The sequence below is a fragment of the Strix aluco genome, chromosome 1, assembly GCF_031877795.1.
Source record: "Strix aluco isolate bStrAlu1 chromosome 1, bStrAlu1.hap1, whole genome shotgun sequence".
Lineage (NCBI taxonomy): Eukaryota > Metazoa > Chordata > Aves > Strigiformes > Strigidae > Strix > Strix aluco.
In genome coordinates this window covers 139,915,204-139,934,749 of record NC_133931.1, presented here as the reverse complement: position 1 = coordinate 139,934,749, position 19,546 = coordinate 139,915,204, and the positions used below count along the sequence as shown (strand labels likewise).

General features: G+C 41.8%; 2 protein-coding genes and 1 long non-coding RNA gene across 4 annotated transcripts; 2 read left to right on the top strand and 1 right to left on the bottom strand.

Annotated features, from left to right (window-relative positions):
• Nucleotides 1-1,208: 1,208 nt before the first annotated feature.
• LOC141928831 (uncharacterized) lies at nucleotides 1,209-15,842 on the bottom strand. Its single transcript, XR_012624879.1, has 3 exons — nucleotides 15,770-15,842; nucleotides 12,051-12,090; nucleotides 1,209-1,556 (listed from the first exon to the last, which is right to left on the bottom strand). It is a non-coding gene; the product is annotated as an uncharacterized LOC141928831 (long non-coding RNA).
• LOC141932405 (sperm-associated microtubule inner protein 4-like) lies at nucleotides 1,733-5,916 on the top strand. Its single transcript, XM_074845932.1, is given in 9 exon segments — nucleotides 1,733-1,747; nucleotides 1,963-2,103; nucleotides 2,105-2,138; nucleotides 2,350-2,441; nucleotides 5,097-5,214; nucleotides 5,363-5,422; nucleotides 5,425-5,508; nucleotides 5,511-5,822; nucleotides 5,825-5,916. Coding segments are annotated over 9 exon segments (948 nt in total).
• A 110-nt stretch (nucleotides 15,843-15,952) lies between the features above and the next one.
• Nucleotides 15,953-18,778, top strand: CYCS (cytochrome c, somatic). 2 transcript variants are annotated; one of them, XM_074837573.1, is made up of 3 exons: nucleotides 15,953-16,095; nucleotides 17,142-17,318; nucleotides 17,488-18,778. In XM_074837573.1, exons 2-3 carry the CDS (start codon nucleotides 17,150-17,152, stop codon nucleotides 17,634-17,636), a joined length of 318 nt encoding a protein of 105 aa, XP_074693674.1. In that variant the 5' UTR covers nucleotides 15,953-16,095; nucleotides 17,142-17,149; the 3' UTR covers nucleotides 17,637-18,778. The 2 variants fall into 2 exon arrangements, with proteins under 2 accessions (XP_074693674.1, XP_074693683.1); XM_074837582.1 differs by having other exon boundaries at nucleotides 15,954-16,091.
• Nucleotides 18,779-19,546: the final 768 nt, after the last annotated feature.

The following is a 19,546-nucleotide window of genomic DNA, read 5'->3' as shown; positions in this document are numbered from 1 at the left end:
GAATTATTTAAAAGATTTTATCACTACACAGATGGTAGAACAAGGTCCAGGGAGAAAAAGCAACTCTTCTTATCCTTTACGAAGACTGAGATGAAGCCCTAGACATTCATTATTTACAGAATACCATGTAAGCCATCATGAGGTGTTTGTTTTTAACCCCAGCAGCATTTCACCTTGAGAGTGTTTTACATAATATATTGGAGGAAAAGGGCATGAAAATTTTGTTTTTATTCTGTGTTTCCCTGGAGGCATTCTACTACATTGGGATTTTGACAGATACTTCATTTTGGAAAACTTGCATGAACTGATGAGGAGTCCTTGGCAGCTGCTGACCACACAGGGTTATGGGGAATTTGGGACAGGAGAAAGCCAGCACCTCTGTGTGCCATGGCAGTACTTGCCAGGAAGGGTTTGGCCATAACTGTATGAAACATAAAAAGCTACACTGGCATGGGTAAGAAGCTTTTCATCAAAGCCGATAATGGTGGTCAATTTGCATTAATTAGCTGTCATTCCCAGTCATCAGCATAGTGCTGTAAAGTTATCTATATATTTAGGTACACAAGCCATTTTTAGTAGAGTATTTGTCCATCCAAACCCAAAATCTTTCCACCGACTATGTAACACTAGGAGTAGTCATTTTTAGTCAGTTTTCATTGATCATTGGTCAATTTAAGAAACACTACTCATCTGTGTTGGTGAGGTTACAAAGCCAATTTTGCAAAGCAGGAGGATCATTGGAGGCCAAGACCTATTTCCAGCAAAGCTTAGCAGGTTCAGAATTACTAGCTAAGGGGGCAGCTACCACCAGCACTTAGAAAATACTTTAACTTCATTTTCTGTTCCCTCCATACAGTTTGACTTCCTCTGAAATCAGGACACCCCAGTTCTCAGTGACTGAAGGAGAAATCTCTGGTTTCAGACCACACTCAGGTGCCTTTTACCACTGTAAGGCTGTATTTAAAAGCTTTGTGCCTTTTCTACACCTCACCTTTACAAAATTCAGAGTAGCTATTACATAGTTAACACTGACAGCATCATTGTGGGGTAAATAGGGAAACTGAACTGGAAAGACTGGACTGAAAAAGCAGTGATAGAAGCAGGGTTGGAAACTAAGCTCTTCCAAGCATGCACTGCAGTTTCATTTTTGTAAGATATCTAGTAGCACTCAGTTCCTCTGATGGTGACAATATGAGTACAGAGCCAGCTTCACAATTCATCAAGCTTTATTGTTTGTTGTTGCTGTTTGCAAAAATCATGCACAGAAAATGCAGTAAGAATCTTCCCTACTGGTGCGTGAATCAATCCGGATCTCCTCCTTCTGCAGAGGCAGCTTTATCTGGTATAAGATCCAGCCCTCAGCTGTTTGTCATCACCTCTCTGCGGGAGACAACTAGCCTTGCAGATCTGCTGGTGCAGACAATCACATTGAGTGCTTCCAAAAAGACAGCTGGGTTAATTTACACTGATTAAATGGGTGATCTGATTTAACCCTGCTGATCTTGTAGCAGAAGAGTGAAGATGAGTTTTGTCTGCAGATCCATGAGATCAGTCACCTAATGTAGAAGAAACATTAGCAGTGGCAGTGAAGAAAGATACAGCCTTTATAGACATGCAGTTTTATGGATGTGGCAAGAGAAACAATAAGCAACAGTCTATTAAGGCAGTCTATAACTGTGACTACAAAAGAAAGCTTATATAGCACATAATGTTCTGCCTAGATGTAGCTACCATGGAGATCTTCAAGGTCAGCTGAATTGTGTACCTGTTGAATCTTCCACTTGAGTAGTAATACTGTACTGAAGGCATTTTTTTTACCACATTTTTACTTTTATTAGCATTTACTAAATAGATAATTGGGGAGGGTGATGTCACATGCGTTATTTCAAATGTTTAAAATAGTCTTTTCTATCCAGCACAAATATCTGGTTTATACCTTATCTATTTCTTCTTATCCTTCAGCTTCCTAAATTTGCTGAAGAAAAGGGTCAAATATACTATCTAAATCCACTAAATATAATGGTCCCTAACTCTACTTTTAAAGAGCTAGAATATAACTTCTCTGCAAGAACAACCAATATGCTACAAAACACTGAAAGAGCTCTGGGGAATCACAACATTCAGTCGGGACTTCATAGGTAAGCATTTTCTGTTAATTTAATTTCCTTGGGATAGCAATGAAAGACCATGAAGTGATAAACTCCAAATTTCTCAAATTATTTTTTTGTCATTTAGTACAAAAGGCCACACAAACTGTAAATTATCTGAGGTTTTTCAGAGGAACTGTGCATTAATTCTGATTTTCCTAGCCAATAAAAATATGTGACAGTAAAGTATGTCGCCATTAAGAAAAAGGTGCTATGAGTCCCCTTATCCTGGACAACTATCACATGAAAGCAGTTGGCAGATTAACAGGAGAACTAGGTCAATACATGGAACTAGTAAGTACTGCATTTATTAAGAATTTCATGCTTCCACCACAAGTAATATTGGCAAGAGTATTACCGGATTCAGCTAGCAGAACTAAGCCTTCCCTTCGATAATACTTAAGAGCAGGGGAAGGCTCACTCTAAAACAGAGGCAAAAGTTCAGTATACTAAACCAGTCCTTACACAGCTGGTTGACAGAACTTCTGTAATGGATTAATGACTTTTTCAGGGTTTGCAGGGAGAAAGTTATTGTGATTATCTGCTTATTTTTTATCTTATCATTTAAAGTTGCCAACAACACATGACAGCAATTCAAATGACCTTTTGCCTTGAGGAGTATGAGTAACAGTCTCCATAAAACGAGTTGGCAGCTCTCGTGTGAATGGTGCAGAACTGCAGGGACTGAAACATATTGGCTAGATGTTCAGTTGGTGTTTATCAGGACAACCCCACTGAACTCATCAATTTAGTGTGTTTATGGCACACTGTGTGTTTGGTAAGTTACCTATTACCATTGCAGGCTATCGCCTCCTTACTAACTATACCAGTTTAAGTTTGCAGAGTTTCTATGATTCATCCTCCTCTGTTTGCATGAGTGATTTGCCTTTCTTCCTTAAGGGTGCATCAGTAACATTATCAGATTCTATTTTAATGCAAAGATTTACTCTAAAGAATGTATAAAACTATGTTGGAAAACTCCATGTTTTATTGTCTTCAACAATTTTTACATTCTGTGGAGCCTGTATAAAAGTGAAAAGATAGTATTTATATTAAATGTTACTCACGCAAATGAGCATAACATGGTATATAAGAGTAACAAATGAAGTTGAGCTGTGTTTGCTAATGTACCATTCATTACCTGTACTGGCTTAAGCCATTCAGTGACACCTGCACATTGTCATGCAGAGTACATACACAGGTCTGATTGTAACTGACTAAGCAATTCTGCAGGTAAAACAACAGAAGGAATGGAGTCCTGCTCTGCTGGCTTTACAGCACTCCTGGGTTCCAACTGCACACACACACAAGAAGCAGAGCAATGAAGTAAAATGCTGCGTTTTTCTTAGTTCAAGTCCAAAAATGGCCCTGTGTCATGATTTAATCCCAGCCAGCAACTAAGAACCACACAGCCGCTCACTCACTCCCCCCACCCCCCAGCAGAATGGGAGAGAGGATCAGAAGGGTAAAAGTGAGAAAACTCGTGGGTTGAGATAAAGGCAGTTTAGTAAGTAAAGCAAAAGCCATGTGTGCAAGCAAAGCAAAACAAGGAATTCATTCACCACTCCTCATGGGTAGGCAGGAGCTCAGCCACCTCCAGGAGAGCAGGGCTCCATCACGGGTAACGGTGACTTGGGAAGACAAATGCCACCACTCTGAACGTCCCTCCCTTTCTTCTTCTTCCCCCAGCTTTTTAGTGCTGAGCATGACATCATACAGTATGGAATGTCCCTTTGGTCAGTTGGGATCAGCTGTCCCAGCTGTGTTCCCTCCCAACTTCTTGTGCCCCCCCCCAGCCTCATTGCTGGTGGGGTGGGGGGAGAAGCAGAAAAAGCCATGACTCTGTGTGAGCGCTGCTCAGCAATAACGAAAACACCCCTGAATTACCAACACTGTTTTCAGCAGAAATCCAAAACACAGCCTCATACTCGCTACTATGAAGGAAATTAACTCCATCCCAGTCAAAACCAGCACACCCTGGATAAAAAGTCCCCAAATTGTCCTGCTTTACTTCTATTGGATTAAAAAAAAAAAAAAAATCCAAGCAAGGAAATCCCTTTTGAAATGGCATTTACAAGTTTCTGATAATTGAATCCCTGTATCTGAAATGGAAAAGCTGTCTAGCTTTTTCTCTAGTGTGATGAAGAAACAAATGTTTCGCTTTATGATGATGAACACTTTAAAGAACACTTTCAACAGCTTGTCTCTGGAAATGAAAATCCAAACTAGAAGCTTACATTAATTCAAAACTGAGCATTTTATTGTCCCCTAGCTTCCAAAGTGTGATTGGCAGAGGCCTACCCTGACCCATGGTGATTTATCTGAACAACATTATTCCACTTAAAGCATACATACATTAAATATCAAACACTCAGATTGTTCAGCACAGTAACTCTGAAGTCTGTTCTTTGGCTATAGAACTCAAATGTACTTTATGTTTGAACAATTCCTATACAATGTGGCTTTGACTCCGCACTAGTATCTGAAGCCTCAACAGTAGAAATTATTAATATGGGGTAACAGTACTCAAGCAGTGGGTCAAACTGTGGTTAAGCAAGCTAAAAAGTCACATGCCAGTGAGCATCCTCAGTCCCACCTGCAACAGTTCCTAAAAGAAGTTAAAAAAAGTTAAAGTCACCGTTTATATTATCATATTGACTATGAGACCACAAATGGGAAGACATGCTTACAGAAGAAAGGTGAAGAGAACACAAGACATCTATACCCATTTATATCTTATGCATTGGGGTGGAGCGGAATACTTTCTTTTCCAAAACATAAAGACTGACTCTAAGCTGCTCCCTATGTGGCAGGGCAGTAAGAAATGTCTGGGCTGCTTCCCTCTGCCTGGGAGACCTCTAACTGAGCCATTTCACTAGTCTCAGGCAATGGTTTGCTAAAATAAGAGACTTAGATGACAGTGTAGATCCTGTTACTTCTTCCATATAGAAGGAAACATTTCTGCTTAGTCTCTTGCAAGTGAGACCTCTTGAAGGGTGCACTGTATGTTTACTTCAAGGTCAATGTCTCCACAAATCAATTCTGCAAGAACCAGTACTCCTCCAGTGTTCAGATGCCTCTGCCTTTATTCAGGGTTCCTACTGTTGTAGCCAGCTACTGAGGCACAATGCTGAGTAAAATAAAAATAGTAGCCAGTCTAGGTCAGCAGCATAAAGTGACAGAAAGCACAGGCCAGAAATGGGATGTGAACCAAGTGCAGGCTACTCTGTCTCAGACGTGCTACCTGAAAGTTCATTATCTGGATACAAGGCTGCCAGAAACAAACTTCAGAAAATCCCTGATACATTGCAGACAGAAGCATTGTACAGGTGGCAGCTTTCAGGAAGGCCTGAACTTGAATCCTTTCTGCCTGTTCCCTCTCCTATGAAGATTTCAAGCCCAGACATTTGGATCAACATACAATCTGGGAAAAACCAGTTAGTCTACGTAAGCCAGGCTTACCACTGGATGTAAAGAGTGAGAAAAGTAGACTTTTGTTGCACAAGCTTTGGCATCAAGAAGCACGTCAGCCTGCATGGAGACCAGAGGACAGGCCAAGAGAGACAGCACTGCCTGAATGGATCCCTAGCTGTGAGGTTCCTCGGCACCAGACAGCATTGCTGGAGCTGCAGCATTCCTCCTCTAAGACAGCAGCACAAAAACGTTTTCATGATTCCTAAGACGCGAGACAAAAGACCTCAGCGGTAACATCACTCAGGGAAAGAGACACAAATTCTATTATTTCAATGCTTTTTATTTCTTTAACTGACACATTCCTTGTCCTTTAAAAACAGTCACAAATAAAATTACCTCAATACAAACTGTCTGTCCTTTCCTAGAGAATCACAGTAAATTCAAACAGTAAAGAGAAGAGCAGCTAGGGTAGCCCAGGACATGTGCAGCCTATTCGAGACTAGAAGAGCTTGTCTTGGTCTAGAGGCTGTGAGAACATGACTTTTCTTGAGAAACTCATTAGTGGGATAAGCACTGGCTACAGAAAGAGCTGGTTCATTAAAGGCCAAATAGATTCACAAATGAGTGTTACAGTCTGACTGGGAATAAACTTACACTGAGAATCCCAAGATTATTTTTAATGGTCACATCAGGGAGGTTCAATAGATGAGGAGAGGATAAGAAAACAGGTTGCTCCAGAGTGGACCTGTCCAGTTTATGAAAGGAGCTACAACACAGTTGCCAGCAACAACTGGGAATCATAGTTACTGACCCAATAAGACCCTTTGCAGGCCCTCACAAGCACCAGGCTCCCAGGTCAAAAGGACCCTGTGCTACTCTGCAGGGAGTCAAACACCAATAATGTCAGCACACACAGGGACAAACATGTTGCTCATGAGTGGTGGAGTCTCTTTGTCTATGCACAGCACACTCCCAAAGCCTCCATGCTCTAAGGTTGACCACGGCCTCTCCAAGTCTACATTACTATGTCAGACCTATTGTGGCTTGTATTTCAGACTCTTCTCTTTCCTTTTTTATTCATTGCCTAAAACAAGAATGTTTTAAGTGAACTGGAAAGGCCATAGATACCGTATTTATACTGCATTGAAGACTGGTAGAGGGAGAATGGGATATAGCAATCCCTGGAGGGCTTTGAGGGAGCTTTAGAATGAAGCAGGTGAACTACAGAAAGCATGTAATCTGTTATTAGGAATTAGTCCTAGATGGCTGCAAGTGGTCAATACAGTAGCTAAGGATTAATAGCAGGCATTAACATGGTGGTTATAAAAATAGTTAAGAGCAAGAGATAGGGACAGAACAGCTCTGCTGCTGTGTTGTGCTTCCTGAGCTGTTTAAGATTCCCGAAAAGTGCGAACAAAAACCAACCAAACAAAAAAGTCCCCAAATGCAATACATTAAACATCGTAAATCATTTTCGTAAAGCCTTTTGAAAATAAGAAAGCAGCAAAGGAAACTTTAGTGGAAAGCTCTCTCATGGATTAGCAACTGGCTTTGCAAAAAGGATGCAAAGAATAAGCTTAAATTGCTATTTTCTGTGTGCTGATAGATTAATATTTCTGCTACCAAGAATTCAGGAACATAGCTAATATTAGTTCAATGAGTATCTTAAGGAGCAGCAGCCAAGTGGAGATTAGAGAAGCAGAAACAGCACATGGGCATTCATTGTGGGTTTTTTTTAAACTGCTTAATTAAATGAAGGATTATTCAGGTGTTTCCCAGAGAGGACCTGAAGAGGGAGCAAAACGCCTTTGTATTTTTCATTAAGAGTTTTCTCATTGCAGTCTTTTAAACTGTTCCATTAAGTGATCAGATATATTCCCCTCTCCCTTCAAGCAAACCACCAGAGTTAAGGAGACTACCAAGTCTCCAAGGAGTATATGGCTCAAACAGAACCATGCTTCCAGCTAGTTGTTATCCACTGGACTTTCCTTTACAGGAAGAGATACTAGCAAAGAATCATGGCAGAAAATTAAGCTCCTGGTTACTTTGTTTATGTGTGAGATCTTCAGGATGCCAGTCAGGACAGAGTGCCCCAACAGTGCACTATTTTCTGAGCAAGTATTCAGAGTACAAAGGGCTCAGTGGCTACCAAGAGGATATAAGGAAAATGATGTGACAGGAGTCAGGAGAGGATACTCACTTTCTATCCTACCTCTACATGTCTCAGAATCACAGAATCATCAAGGTTGGAAAAGACCTTGAAGATCATCTAGTCCAACCATTAACCTAACACTGACAGTTCCCAACTACATCATATCCCTCAGCGCTATGTCAACCTGACTCTTAAACACCTCGAGGGATGGGGACTCCATCACTGCCCCGGGCAGCCCATTCCAACACCTAACAACCTGTTCTGTAAAAAAATGCTTCCTAATATCCAGTCTAACAATCAGACAGAATCAGAACAATCAGAAACAATCAGACTTTTGGTTTTTACAACAAAGATGATTAATGCATTTATTAGGACACCAGAAGAGTACAAGAGAGTATCTAGAGGATTTAGTACAAAAGTAACAGAGCAGAATAATAACAGATGAAATTTAAAAGTGAAATATGACGAAACATACTGCAAAGAACTGCTGAAGGCAACTCAGCCACAAATAGCTTTTAAAATAGTTGTTACCTCCTGGAGGAATGATTTCAAAATAAGTGCTGACTCCTGCCTTTCGCTTTGCCTCTAGCACTATTCAGGAGAAATTAAGCTGAAGAGAAGACAGAATATTATTTCATAATCCTTGTGTATCTTGCATTTAGTTTTGTTCAGCACATTTCATAAGTAACAAAACAATAAAAGACTGGAAAAGAGCAACAATTATTAAAAACAGGGGATTAGTTATGCCCTAGGTAAGAAATGTGAAAACTAAACTTGTCCCTTCCAGGAAAAAAAAACCAACCCAACCAAACAAAAAAATCCACCCCTACACATACAAACAAACAACAAAAAAAAAACCCAAAGAACTATAAACTACAACTTCGCAATGAATACATAATGCATTTACTACAGAAAAGTTTCATCAGTTGTTTGTAATCTGTAAGACATTGAATGAAAAACTCTGGGATTTTTTGTTTGGCCAAATTTATCAGACAAAAGAAACTTAGAAAGTATTCTCTAATTTACTTGTTTATTTTTCCACTTGGAATACGATGAAGGCAAACAGCTTAATATAGTTGTAAAAAAAAGGCTTAGAGACATATCCTAGGAGTCCAACAAAAACATCTGCAATGCTAGTAGTTTGGATTAAGTGTTCGTAGTGCTCTGAGACTTCATGCTTTAGAATAATAAGCTCACCCTGGGCAGTTTTTAGCATCTGCAAAGCATCCAGCATTGATCATTGTCAGAAACAGTGCTAAACCACTAATCTGCTCTGATATAACACTTGACACATTCCTAACATCATGTGTAAAAACAAGCAGACAATGAGGCTGGGATATTAAAACCCGATTCTAAAACTACAAGCCAGGTGATTACTTGGTCACAAAAGTCTTGAAAACTTGACACAACAGGCAGCAACACTAGCATACGATCTCTGCAGGGAGGAATTCCACCTCTCCACTGACAGAAACATCCCATGGGTGCTACCACCTGCAGCAGTGATTTTCTCAGCAAAGAGGACAACCTGCAGATCTATGAATCATGAACATGTTGTCTCCTGACTTGGCCGGGCTTCACATTCAACAGCTCCTCCTGCTGCTATATGCAAAGCACTGACAGCCCTGCAGAGGACTGGGTACACACTTAAAAGCATTAAGCCTGCCATAGCACACTAGCTTTATTTCTATGGGAGAAGAGCTAAATTTGCCAGTTTATGGCCTTATTTCTACATATGTTATAAATGGTTTCTCCTTTGAAACCCTAAGGTAAGCAAAGCTTTTATTTTTTAAGACTCTCATCTGAATCGTGGGGCCATTATAGTGCTCTTATTTCATGAAAGGTCCTCCTGTCTGGCCTGTAGCTTAAATACAAGAACTGTGTAGGCTTTTGTAGATTACATTAGATTAGCGTATCATCATTACATAAGGAGACCCTACCATACAAATCTCCTTACAAAAGGAGACTTAATTTGGAGCTTTTCTTGGGGCTAAATTGATGCTTTGGAGACTAATTTGACAATATTTTCATTTAAACTGCTGCAGAAGTACTTCTTACCCCATAGCTTGGATTATTCAGGAGATAATGTCCCAACTGATCATGTAAATGAGAGGACAATAATCTTTGGCTCCCACAGATACACAAAGCAGATGTATTGTCAATGTGGGCAATTGTCACCCCCTCCAAACAGGATATGGCTGGAATTATTCCAATTGTTTGATACCTTAGAAAGAAAAATCTTTTTTTTTTTTTTTTTTTTAAATTTGGAAATGTAGTAGCTTTGACCAATTACTTGTCACCTAAAAATAGATATTGAGGCCAGTAGAAATTACCATTGTTGTAGCATGGTTTTTTTGTCAGATGGAATCAGACTCTCAGACACTGCTCAAGGGCATTTACTATACCTCTATTATTTTAAGCTTTCCAGTAAACTGTGTCAGATTCCACAATAGCATCAGACTAGCTTTAAAGTTAAAACAAAGTGGACAATAAAAGGATACCCTTTTATTTGTCTTTCAATTCTTTAGCACTTAAAGTTAACTTTAAAATTCTTTTCCAAAAGCAACAAAATTATGTTTTTAAGAAAAGCAGAACTTGTGATAAATTGCTAGGTCCTGAATCTTTCAAATGTGAATGCCCTTGTGAGTTAAGTTAATTAAGTTTGGCCTTGAGTCCAAAAATGTTCTTTTTTAAAGTTAGTATCTTGAATGGCTTACATTTTCAGCCTACTTTCACTATGGGAACTGGTTTATAAGAATTCAGAATGGGTTTTCTGATAGTAAAACAGATGTTGACGCAGTCCAATCCTAGACAACTCTTGCATTAGGAAATCCTTTCTTGCTATTCCATGCTTCACTGCAAATTACCTGACTTTATGCATTTATGTTTTGTACTCACTACTCTATATTCATCCAAACAAGATGCCCCTGTTGTGTTATTTGCCTCAAAACATGAATTGATTACAAAGAAGTTGTAGCCCACACTTCTATCTTATACTGAGGTCCAAGGCCTCATTATACTCTTCCGTGAGTCTACAGACATCTATCAGTCCACAAGCAGCTACCAGAACAAATGCTTGAGCAGGGCAGTCCAGTATCTCAACGTAGAAAAGACAGGCATTGAGTCAATGTTCTCAGCTGGAGGTCTGTGTCTGTTTTAAGTTGACAAAGAGTGACTCTGAACCCTGGATCTTCCTAGACTATGCAGCTCCCCACAGGCCAGATGGTGGGAATGAGAGAGACCTCTACCTACACCAGTCCTGGGGACACTTCATCATAAAATAAATGGCTACCAAATAAATCTCCATGCCTGTGACATAAATCCACAGCATCAAAGAATGGATGAAGTACTTTGGTATTTTCCCACCTGTTAAACTCATCACTAAAGTTATCACTCAGTAAGTTGTAGCATTATAATGGTTGTGTGGTTGATTCAGCTATGAAATATTTTGGCAATCTTCCAGCTGCCCGCTCTGCTTCGCACTACGTCTGGATGGCTAGTGTCTCTCTATCTGTGTTACCTGCCATTTTTTTGATAGCTTACTGCCATGGTGAGCAGCATTGCCTCACCCTGCACCTAACTGGAGTCTACAACAACATCCTGGCCAGGCAATTCCCAGTCTTTCTGTTCACCTGAAACCTCTCACAGTAGATTATCCCTTATCTCCCCTAGTGCCAAGTAACTGCAGCCACAGCCCTACAAAACTCACTCTCCAAAACCACAGGAACAGCAAATACAGAAAGAACTCCAGAGTTCTGCCTTCACCTGCTAAGATCAAATCCTTCAACTGCCACTCTGCACCCTGGGGTGCAGAAAATATTTCCATAACCCACTCCCAAATATTTTATAATATAGGCATGTGACAATACAGCAGTTCTTTTTAATTTGAATAGAATAGCTTTTATCTTTTCAATAATGGAAAATATTCATTGAATGCAATCCAGATATTCAAGTCAATATAACACTTGTCATTTAAAAAAAAAAAAAATCACAACGTTGTCTGAGACAACTGCACAAAGCATAAATATGCTGCAACAGGAAATTATTACAAACAGAGCTTAACATAAAACCAAGACTTATTTGATAAAAATGTTACACAAAAGTACATGCTATACATGAATTTAGCTTTGTCTTAAGAAGGAGCCTAATATGGAGTGATCCTTAGCAACTGCAGCATCTCAGAGACTCTGCCCTTCCAGCTGTTCCAAGCAGTAGCACATTTGCCCTCTCTGTCTTAGACTGTATAAAACACAGCAAGCACCAAAGATTAGAGGCACACCATTCATCAGGCATTTTTATTCACTCTTCAGTCTATAACATTTTCCATCTTTGTTTCTCACCTGTTTGGGTGAACAGGTTCCTGTCTTCCATCCAAATGCCCTGGAAAAGACATAATAAACATAAAGTCATCCATATACTGTAAATGACAGGACTTACACCATAACAGTATTGAAAAGTAACCCTCAAAGCATATGTTTGCCACTGCAGAATATTTTTGAAGGATCCTAGCATCAAGAATTTTTCAAGCCCAGCCCATGAAAGAGAATCACCCTTTCATGTTGATAAACCAGTCTTTGAAAAAAGTATGGAGAGATACACCTTTCTCCTGAACAATTTCAAAGCCAAAGATTAAAAAAAAATAAAAGCAGGTCTTCTGAACAGCTTCAGTACAATTCAGAAATCACAATGGTGCAAATTACTCAGTACTGTTTTGTGATGAGTTAAGATTTATGATTTGGGTCGTAACTCAAGCCCTTTCTTAAAACCAGGTCACACCACTGTGACAGCAGCACAAATCAGACTCACCATCACTGGCACAGTTAGCTGATAACCAGCAGCAGCTCAGGCTGGCCCACTTCCACACAGTAAGATGAAGAGAGGTCAAGGTACTCAACCACCTAATCACTGTTGCTTTCAACACAAGAAATGGGTTCTAAGGTATTTGTCAAAGACCAAACAAGAAATTTATTACAGAACTGACAAAAAAACCCCATGCTCTCCTGAGTTCCAGTCTAGGCCCATAAGGCCATCTTTCTTCTTTTATCTGCAGTGTACTTCTTAAAGAGAACTAGTTGGCAATTTTGCAATGTTCCCTTTAGTATTGGACTTTACACATTTCGTTTCTTTTTCCTTCCTTCGGGACAGAATTACATAGCAATAATTCTGACTGCAAAATACCTATTGTTCCAGTATGTAATGGTCTGAGGTGGTAAAAAAACCTGAGGTATTTCAGGTGTAACCACAGTGAATAACTGAAAGACTAACATAGGAAACTTCAAGGCAAACCACACCAAGGCAAACAGTCTAATGAATGTTAATACCTGTAAGAAAGTAATAGTGCATTGAAAAGGCACCCTGAGTCATTTTAGTTTACTCCAGGAATTCAAACCCACAAAGCCAGAAAAGACTTTGTCTTCAGCATTGCCTCTGGAAGTCCTGCAACATATTCTGTCTTACAGAGGAAGGTGTATGACACGTGCAGGATTCATGCATAACATACACTACAGGTGCTATATTTAGCAGAGAAGGATAAAATGTCACTATTACTCTGTCCTACTGCAGAATGTTTCAAAAAGTAAAACATTGGGCACCTTGATCAACCCCTCTTCCTGCACCTTCTACTTTACTTACAGACCAGTTCTTACCACTGTGTTGCTCCAGATTCACACTTAGTAAGGCCCAAATGGACTTAAACAAGTCAGTCAAGTCCTCTCCATTCAAGATACCTCTTCTTACTGGTGAAAACACTTCTTCTAAACTAGTATATTTTTGTATTAGGCAGAACCTCTGCTTCCACTAACAATACCGTATGCAAACCCACAAATACTCCATTTGTACCATTTACACCTTCATGAAAGGGTATTTGCACAGCAGACATTTGCGTGGTCAGGCATAAAGCAGAGAAGGCAACATTTCATTTTACAGACTGATTTTTAGTATACTAATCTTTAGTGCTGAAAACCTCATAGGTTCAGTATTCTCCCTGAGAGCATTATTTCCTTATTTCAAAAGTTTAACAAAAACTGATTCAACTGTCTTAAGACGCAGGTTTCAAAAACAGCTTCCAGGAGAAAAATTAAAATAACATTGCTATAATGTCCCTCCACATGCATCAGAAGGGTTAACTGTGAAGGTCAACATGCAGTGCTCAGTAGGGACCATAGATATTTAGAAAGCAAAACCCAACAGAAATTAAGAGTTACAGATGTCTGCATTCTGTGCAGAAAGGAAAAACCTTTGAATGGATGTCAGTGGGTATCAGGCCACATCAAGTGCTTAACAAAGCACAAGAATTTACACTACTGCAATTTCTTAAAGCAGCTTAAAAGGTACTTTCAGCTCCTTCCTCTTTTAAAGATAAGAGAGAGCAAGGGTCTTATAGAGACTCCTGTGATGTTAATTTACGTACATCTGACTCTGGGAATCATATAAGACACAGAAGTCTTACTAAGTAAAATTACAGTCCTTACAATCATGGTAAAAAGTCTAAAAACATGTGTGAAGTGCACCATAGAAGTTCAAAACCAAATGGCAAATAAAAGAAACAGAGAATGCCTTTAGTTTTTAAAAGTATCTTTGCAGTCAACCTCATAATTCTGAGAGTCTGACATGATTTGAGATTTGAGTTGAGCAACAACCAAAGATGCCAAATTAATGTGGTTCCATTGCATGTATATTACCTCACTCCCCATGAAGTATATGAATTTAGCTATATATAAGCAAATAATAAATTTTATTGTGTTAAATGTACTGTCAAGGTTAGTGTTAATTGTTGAAGTTTAGGAAGTATTTTGTATATACCTTGTGACAAAGTATTAGAAACTGCACAAACGTGTCTCATGCTCTAGAAACCATGAGCATTGGAAAACAATGCCATCTCTCCAAACTAGGAAGTGATAATTTGCTGAATATTCTTATGAATTGTCTGCCAAACTCTGCCGTCAGAGGAACCTTCCATGTATTTTTACCCTGTCCTCATTTCACAGAATCACAGAATCGTTTAGGTTGGAAAAGACCTTGAAGATCACCTAGTCCAACCATTAACCTAACATTGACAGTTCCCAACTAACAATTTCCTCTTACTTCATGTTGGCATTTCAGCTGAGCACTGCTCCACAGGGCAACTACAAGAGCACACTTACACCAGTTCCAGCACAGCATAAAAGCACCCACAGAAGTTCTTCAAATGCCAGACAGTGGGAAACCTTCACAGTTTTAATGTCCACTATTAAGGCAAACCGTTCACCTCTTGTGACCACTGGGCATTATTACACGAGGCTTTTTTAACAGCTCTTCTTCCCCCCTGCCAAGCAGAGTGAGATGGTGGTCATGTCTGAAATTCATTATTTAAATTGTTAAAAGTCCACAATGTATGGATACTGACACCTCCTCTTCAAGCACTACAACACTGCCTAGCCTGCTGGGAAGACGTCTGAGGCATCTTCTTTTCTCCTCCATAATACTCTCATCTTCAAAACCGTACGATTTTAGCATCCCACAAGAGATGTAGGATCCAACCGCACACCTGCTCCCCTCCAGCTCCATGTGGGGGCGCCCCAGCCAGCGCTCCAGCCCAGTCCTTCTCAAGTCTGGAGGGTTTTCGCCCCGCTGTTGCTACCCGCGACGCTTCCCCCTCTTTATTCTGTAGGCTCCCTTGAAGTTTTTAAAACTCAGCGACGCGCACGGCGGGGGGCAGCACTTTGCTGGGCTCCACCTCCGGAGCCTCACGGCTGGGCCCCTCGCCTCACCGCTGGAAGGTGCCAGGAACCGCGCATAGCAACCGCCGCCACAGCGCTGGGGGCTCCCGCCTACGTCACGTCACGTCACGTCACGTCACGTCACGTCACGTCACGTCACGTCACGTCACGTCACGGCCCCGGCCCCGGCCCCGGCCCCGCCCACCGCGCCGCCACGCGGCCGCTCGAACCGCCCGCTGAGGTCACAGCGTGCTCGGGGCGCCGCGCGACCCTTGCTTCGCCTTCCGCTGTGCGCATGCGCCCGGGACCCGCCCCCACCCCCCGCGCTCGCGCGCCCCCGCGCCCCGTCGTTCTTTGCGTACCAGAGTTACGTCTGACGCCATTCCGCAGGGAGGAGGAGGAAGCCCGGCGCCCGCCAGTCTCAACCTACCCCGCTGGCCGCCAGCGCCGGGACGTTTCCCTTGGCGGACAGGCCCTACAACCAATCAGAGACCTGCAGCCAGCACTCGATTGGTTGTCAAGCCGGGAAGGGCGGACTGAGGGCCGGCGAAGTTTGGTTGCGGCAACACCGGCTTACATAGGGCGGAGTACGGCGTGTCCTTGGGCTCAGAGGCCGGACGGTGCGGGAGTTACCGGGGCTGTGGTCACCGCCGGGGGTGCAGCGTCAGCAGAGCGGCCGGCCAGGCAGGTGCGGGCAGCGGCAGCAGCCGCCGGCGGGGCGGCCTGGCCTGGCCTTTGGCCCGGACTTGGCCTCGGCCTAGGGCTGGCGGGACCGTTAGTTCGGAGGGGGTGAGGGACGGGGAGGTGCGGGCGGGCAGGCGGGAGGTGCTTTCGTCTGTCCCGAGACCGCGATTCCCGCCTCCGTGGTCCGAGGCGGGGGAACCCGGGGCCACGGCCTAAGGAGGCGGCCGGGGTGCGGCGGAAGGTCACCGCGGGGCCTAGTGGCCCCACTTCGGGCGGCTGCGGCCCGAGGGGCCGGAGAGGCGCGGGGGGACCCGGGCTGCCCGGGCTCTGCTGGCGGCCGGTCGGGGTCGGGGGTGGCGCGGCCTAGCCCGCGCGCCCTTGCGGGGTGAGTGGGCCAGCCGCCTCTCCGGAGTCGTGCAGCGGTCCCCCCGCGCCTGGAGCCTGCTCCTCGCCTCAAGGTCAGCCTCCGTGGAGGTAGAGCCGGAGCCGGGAGGTGCGGTTGCCCTTGGGTGCTCCCGCCACACGGCGTGCAACTAGAGTTACTGCCGGCCGGTGCTCCGGGAGGTATCCCGGGTCGTGGCCAGATATACGCCTGTCGCCCTCGGCTCCTTCCCAGGTGGTGTGCTGGTGCGCTTTTCCAGCTGAAAAGGGAAAACATGCGAGCGGTTCTGCCCCTTTACACAAGGTTATTCATGACTAGGAAACTCTTGTTATAGATCTACAATCTATATATGGAAGTCGTGTTCAATTTGCTCTTTGTAAATTATCTCTGTACCGTTTAAGTGCTGTGGGGAAACTACTTTGGCTGAGGGAAGGTTTTTCCTGCTCTTCAAGCATGTTTATCACCTTGATACATTTTACATAGTCTAGTGAGTCTCTGCTAATCTTCAAACCCAGGAGCTATAGCTTGTGGTTAGAAAGCGTGCTGGGGAATTACTAGGCTGATGGGCCGTGTATATGGTTTTGTAAACCAACGGGACGCTTCTAAAGTCCCTGTTGAATGGGTGACCTTGAAATTGCGATACTGACCTCTGTGTGTTCTTGGTCTAGTACTGAAAATGGGAGATATTGAGAAGGGCAAGAAGATCTTTGTCCAGAAGTGTTCCCAGTGCCATACGGTTGAAAAGGGAGGCAAACACAAGACTGGACCCAACCTGAATGGCCTATTTGGACGCAAGACTGGACAAGCTGCGGGCTTCTCTTACACGGATGCTAATAAGAATAAAGGTAAACTTCAAGCTGCTCTTCTGAGTTACTAGGGACAAAAATATTCAGTTCCCAGTGATAGTTCTAGAATTACTGAAATCTGCCGAAAAGTAAAATAGTATGGAGGACAAGAAGATAAATGTGTTTGTTATTTTAAAGTCATTAACTATCTTTTTTTCCTTCTCTCTAGGTATCACCTGGGGTGAGGATACTCTGATGGAGTATTTGGAAAATCCAAAGAAGTATATCCCAGGAACAAAAATGATTTTTGCTGGTATTAAGAAGAAGTCTGAGAGAGCAGACTTAATAGCATACCTCAAAGATGCCACTTCAAAGTAAAAGTTATCTGCTGCCTTATTTATTTCACAAAGGAGATGGCAATGGAAATGTCTGTGATGAGATTGGTTTTTAAATTTTCTATTTTTACATGTACTGTGTCTAACCTTAAAATCTATCTCACCCGTCAGATAATGTTGCTCACGGTGGGTCACTGGAGTACACGCTTGTTTGGCAGCCATTAACTTAATGGAAACTATGTAATTGGGTTGGTTTAAATTACTATAATGTTTAGTCATTCTTGATCATAAAATTAAAAAATAAGTAAATAAACATTTCCTGCCTCTTCATTGTTTAAAAAAAACCCTGTAAATAATCAAATGAGTAATTTTCATCAGCGTAATAGCTTTGACAGCCCAGTTCTTCCAGATTAAAAAGCAGGGTGGTTCTTGGCATCTTCCACCATACATCTTCTGTTACATTACTTTAAAGATTTAAAAAAAACCAAAACAACAAAGGCTAAAAAAACCCAAGATAATATTTTTCTAAATTTAATCAGTGCTAGGTGTTGTGGTATATATTAATCTGTCTAAAGCTTGCAATAAGGACGCATTTCATCTGACTTAAGTACTACTTGTGAAATGGCAGTTGTGCCCAGCCACTTTCTTTTATCTAGGGGAAGCATGTTACCCAATTCATCCAGACTTTGACAGCTGCATGCACCAATAGAGTATAACTCCCCTTCAGAAACATCTTCAGTTTTCTAAATGTTACTGAAACCCCTTGTTCAGTAAATCTTCCAAAACCAGACATTCTTGGTGTAATGAATAGAACAGAAAAACATCCTGTTCTGGAAATACATGTGCTAAAGACCAAGCTGAGAGTTATTAAAACTTCTTAAATCAGCAGATGCATTCACCTAAAAATCTACTGTTACAGGCAATTTCAGATGAAGGGGTACAGGAATGAATGTGCTGGTAGACTAAAAGGAACCAGTCTCACCAGCCTTCCTCGGTGCCTGGCTGTAGCCGATGTCATTACTTCTGAAGGTTCTGTTTCGCACAGTGTAAAGTGGTATTTTTAATGTTTTAACTGCATTTTTTTCATACTAAGTCAATTGTTCAGATGAATGTAATTACTGTGTGCCAACAGTAAGGCATAACTCGGAGCAATCGATACTGTAAATTAAAAAAGTTGAAAGTCTTGTTTGGTGTATGTGTCTGAAATTAAGTGAAAAATGGGGAATGTAGAGAAAAGTTGGGTGTCCTGCTTTACCTCATTAGGAAACAAGACAAACAAAAGCTCAGCATGAAAAAAAGTAAGTGCAAATGGACTTGGTCTGAGAAGTACTTACAAGTGTGGCAAAGTTAGAAAGTACTAAGCTCTTCTGCCAGTGTTCTCTTTAACAGCACTTTCGCTGTTTCCTGAGTGGGACTGGGGAGAAAACTCAAAGTAGCTTGAAAGCTGTAGCTATGCTTTAGGATTGGCTGAGTTTGAGTTATGTCAAGTAGAATAGTGTGCTTAATGACTGAGTTGCAAAGGCCTGTTATTCAAAACTAATGAGCAAAAAGGATTAAGATTACTAACAAGTTGTCTCAGTGGTTGCTACCATATGTTTTGTGACTTTTGTTGAAACTGAATGTGCAAGCAACCTTTCCTGCAAAGGGAAAAGCAGGCTTAATATTAATCAACAGCAGCTGCTTTACTACAAGCTTATTAAGAGGAACCTTTAAGTTGTAATAGTTAATGACTGCTCTAATTTTTAGAAGTGATGTTTGTCCTAGCACCTTTATGACTACGCAGAAGTTAGTTTTTGCTGTGCCGAAATCCTGATAAGAGCAGTTGTAGATACAGAATGTAACCTTACCCAGCTCTGCAGTCTTCTGAAATGATTCCAGTGGATTGCATGGAGTGAGTTGTGACACTTTCTGTTCTGTCAGCACCTTTACGAAATGAAAAAAGACGTTGAGCTG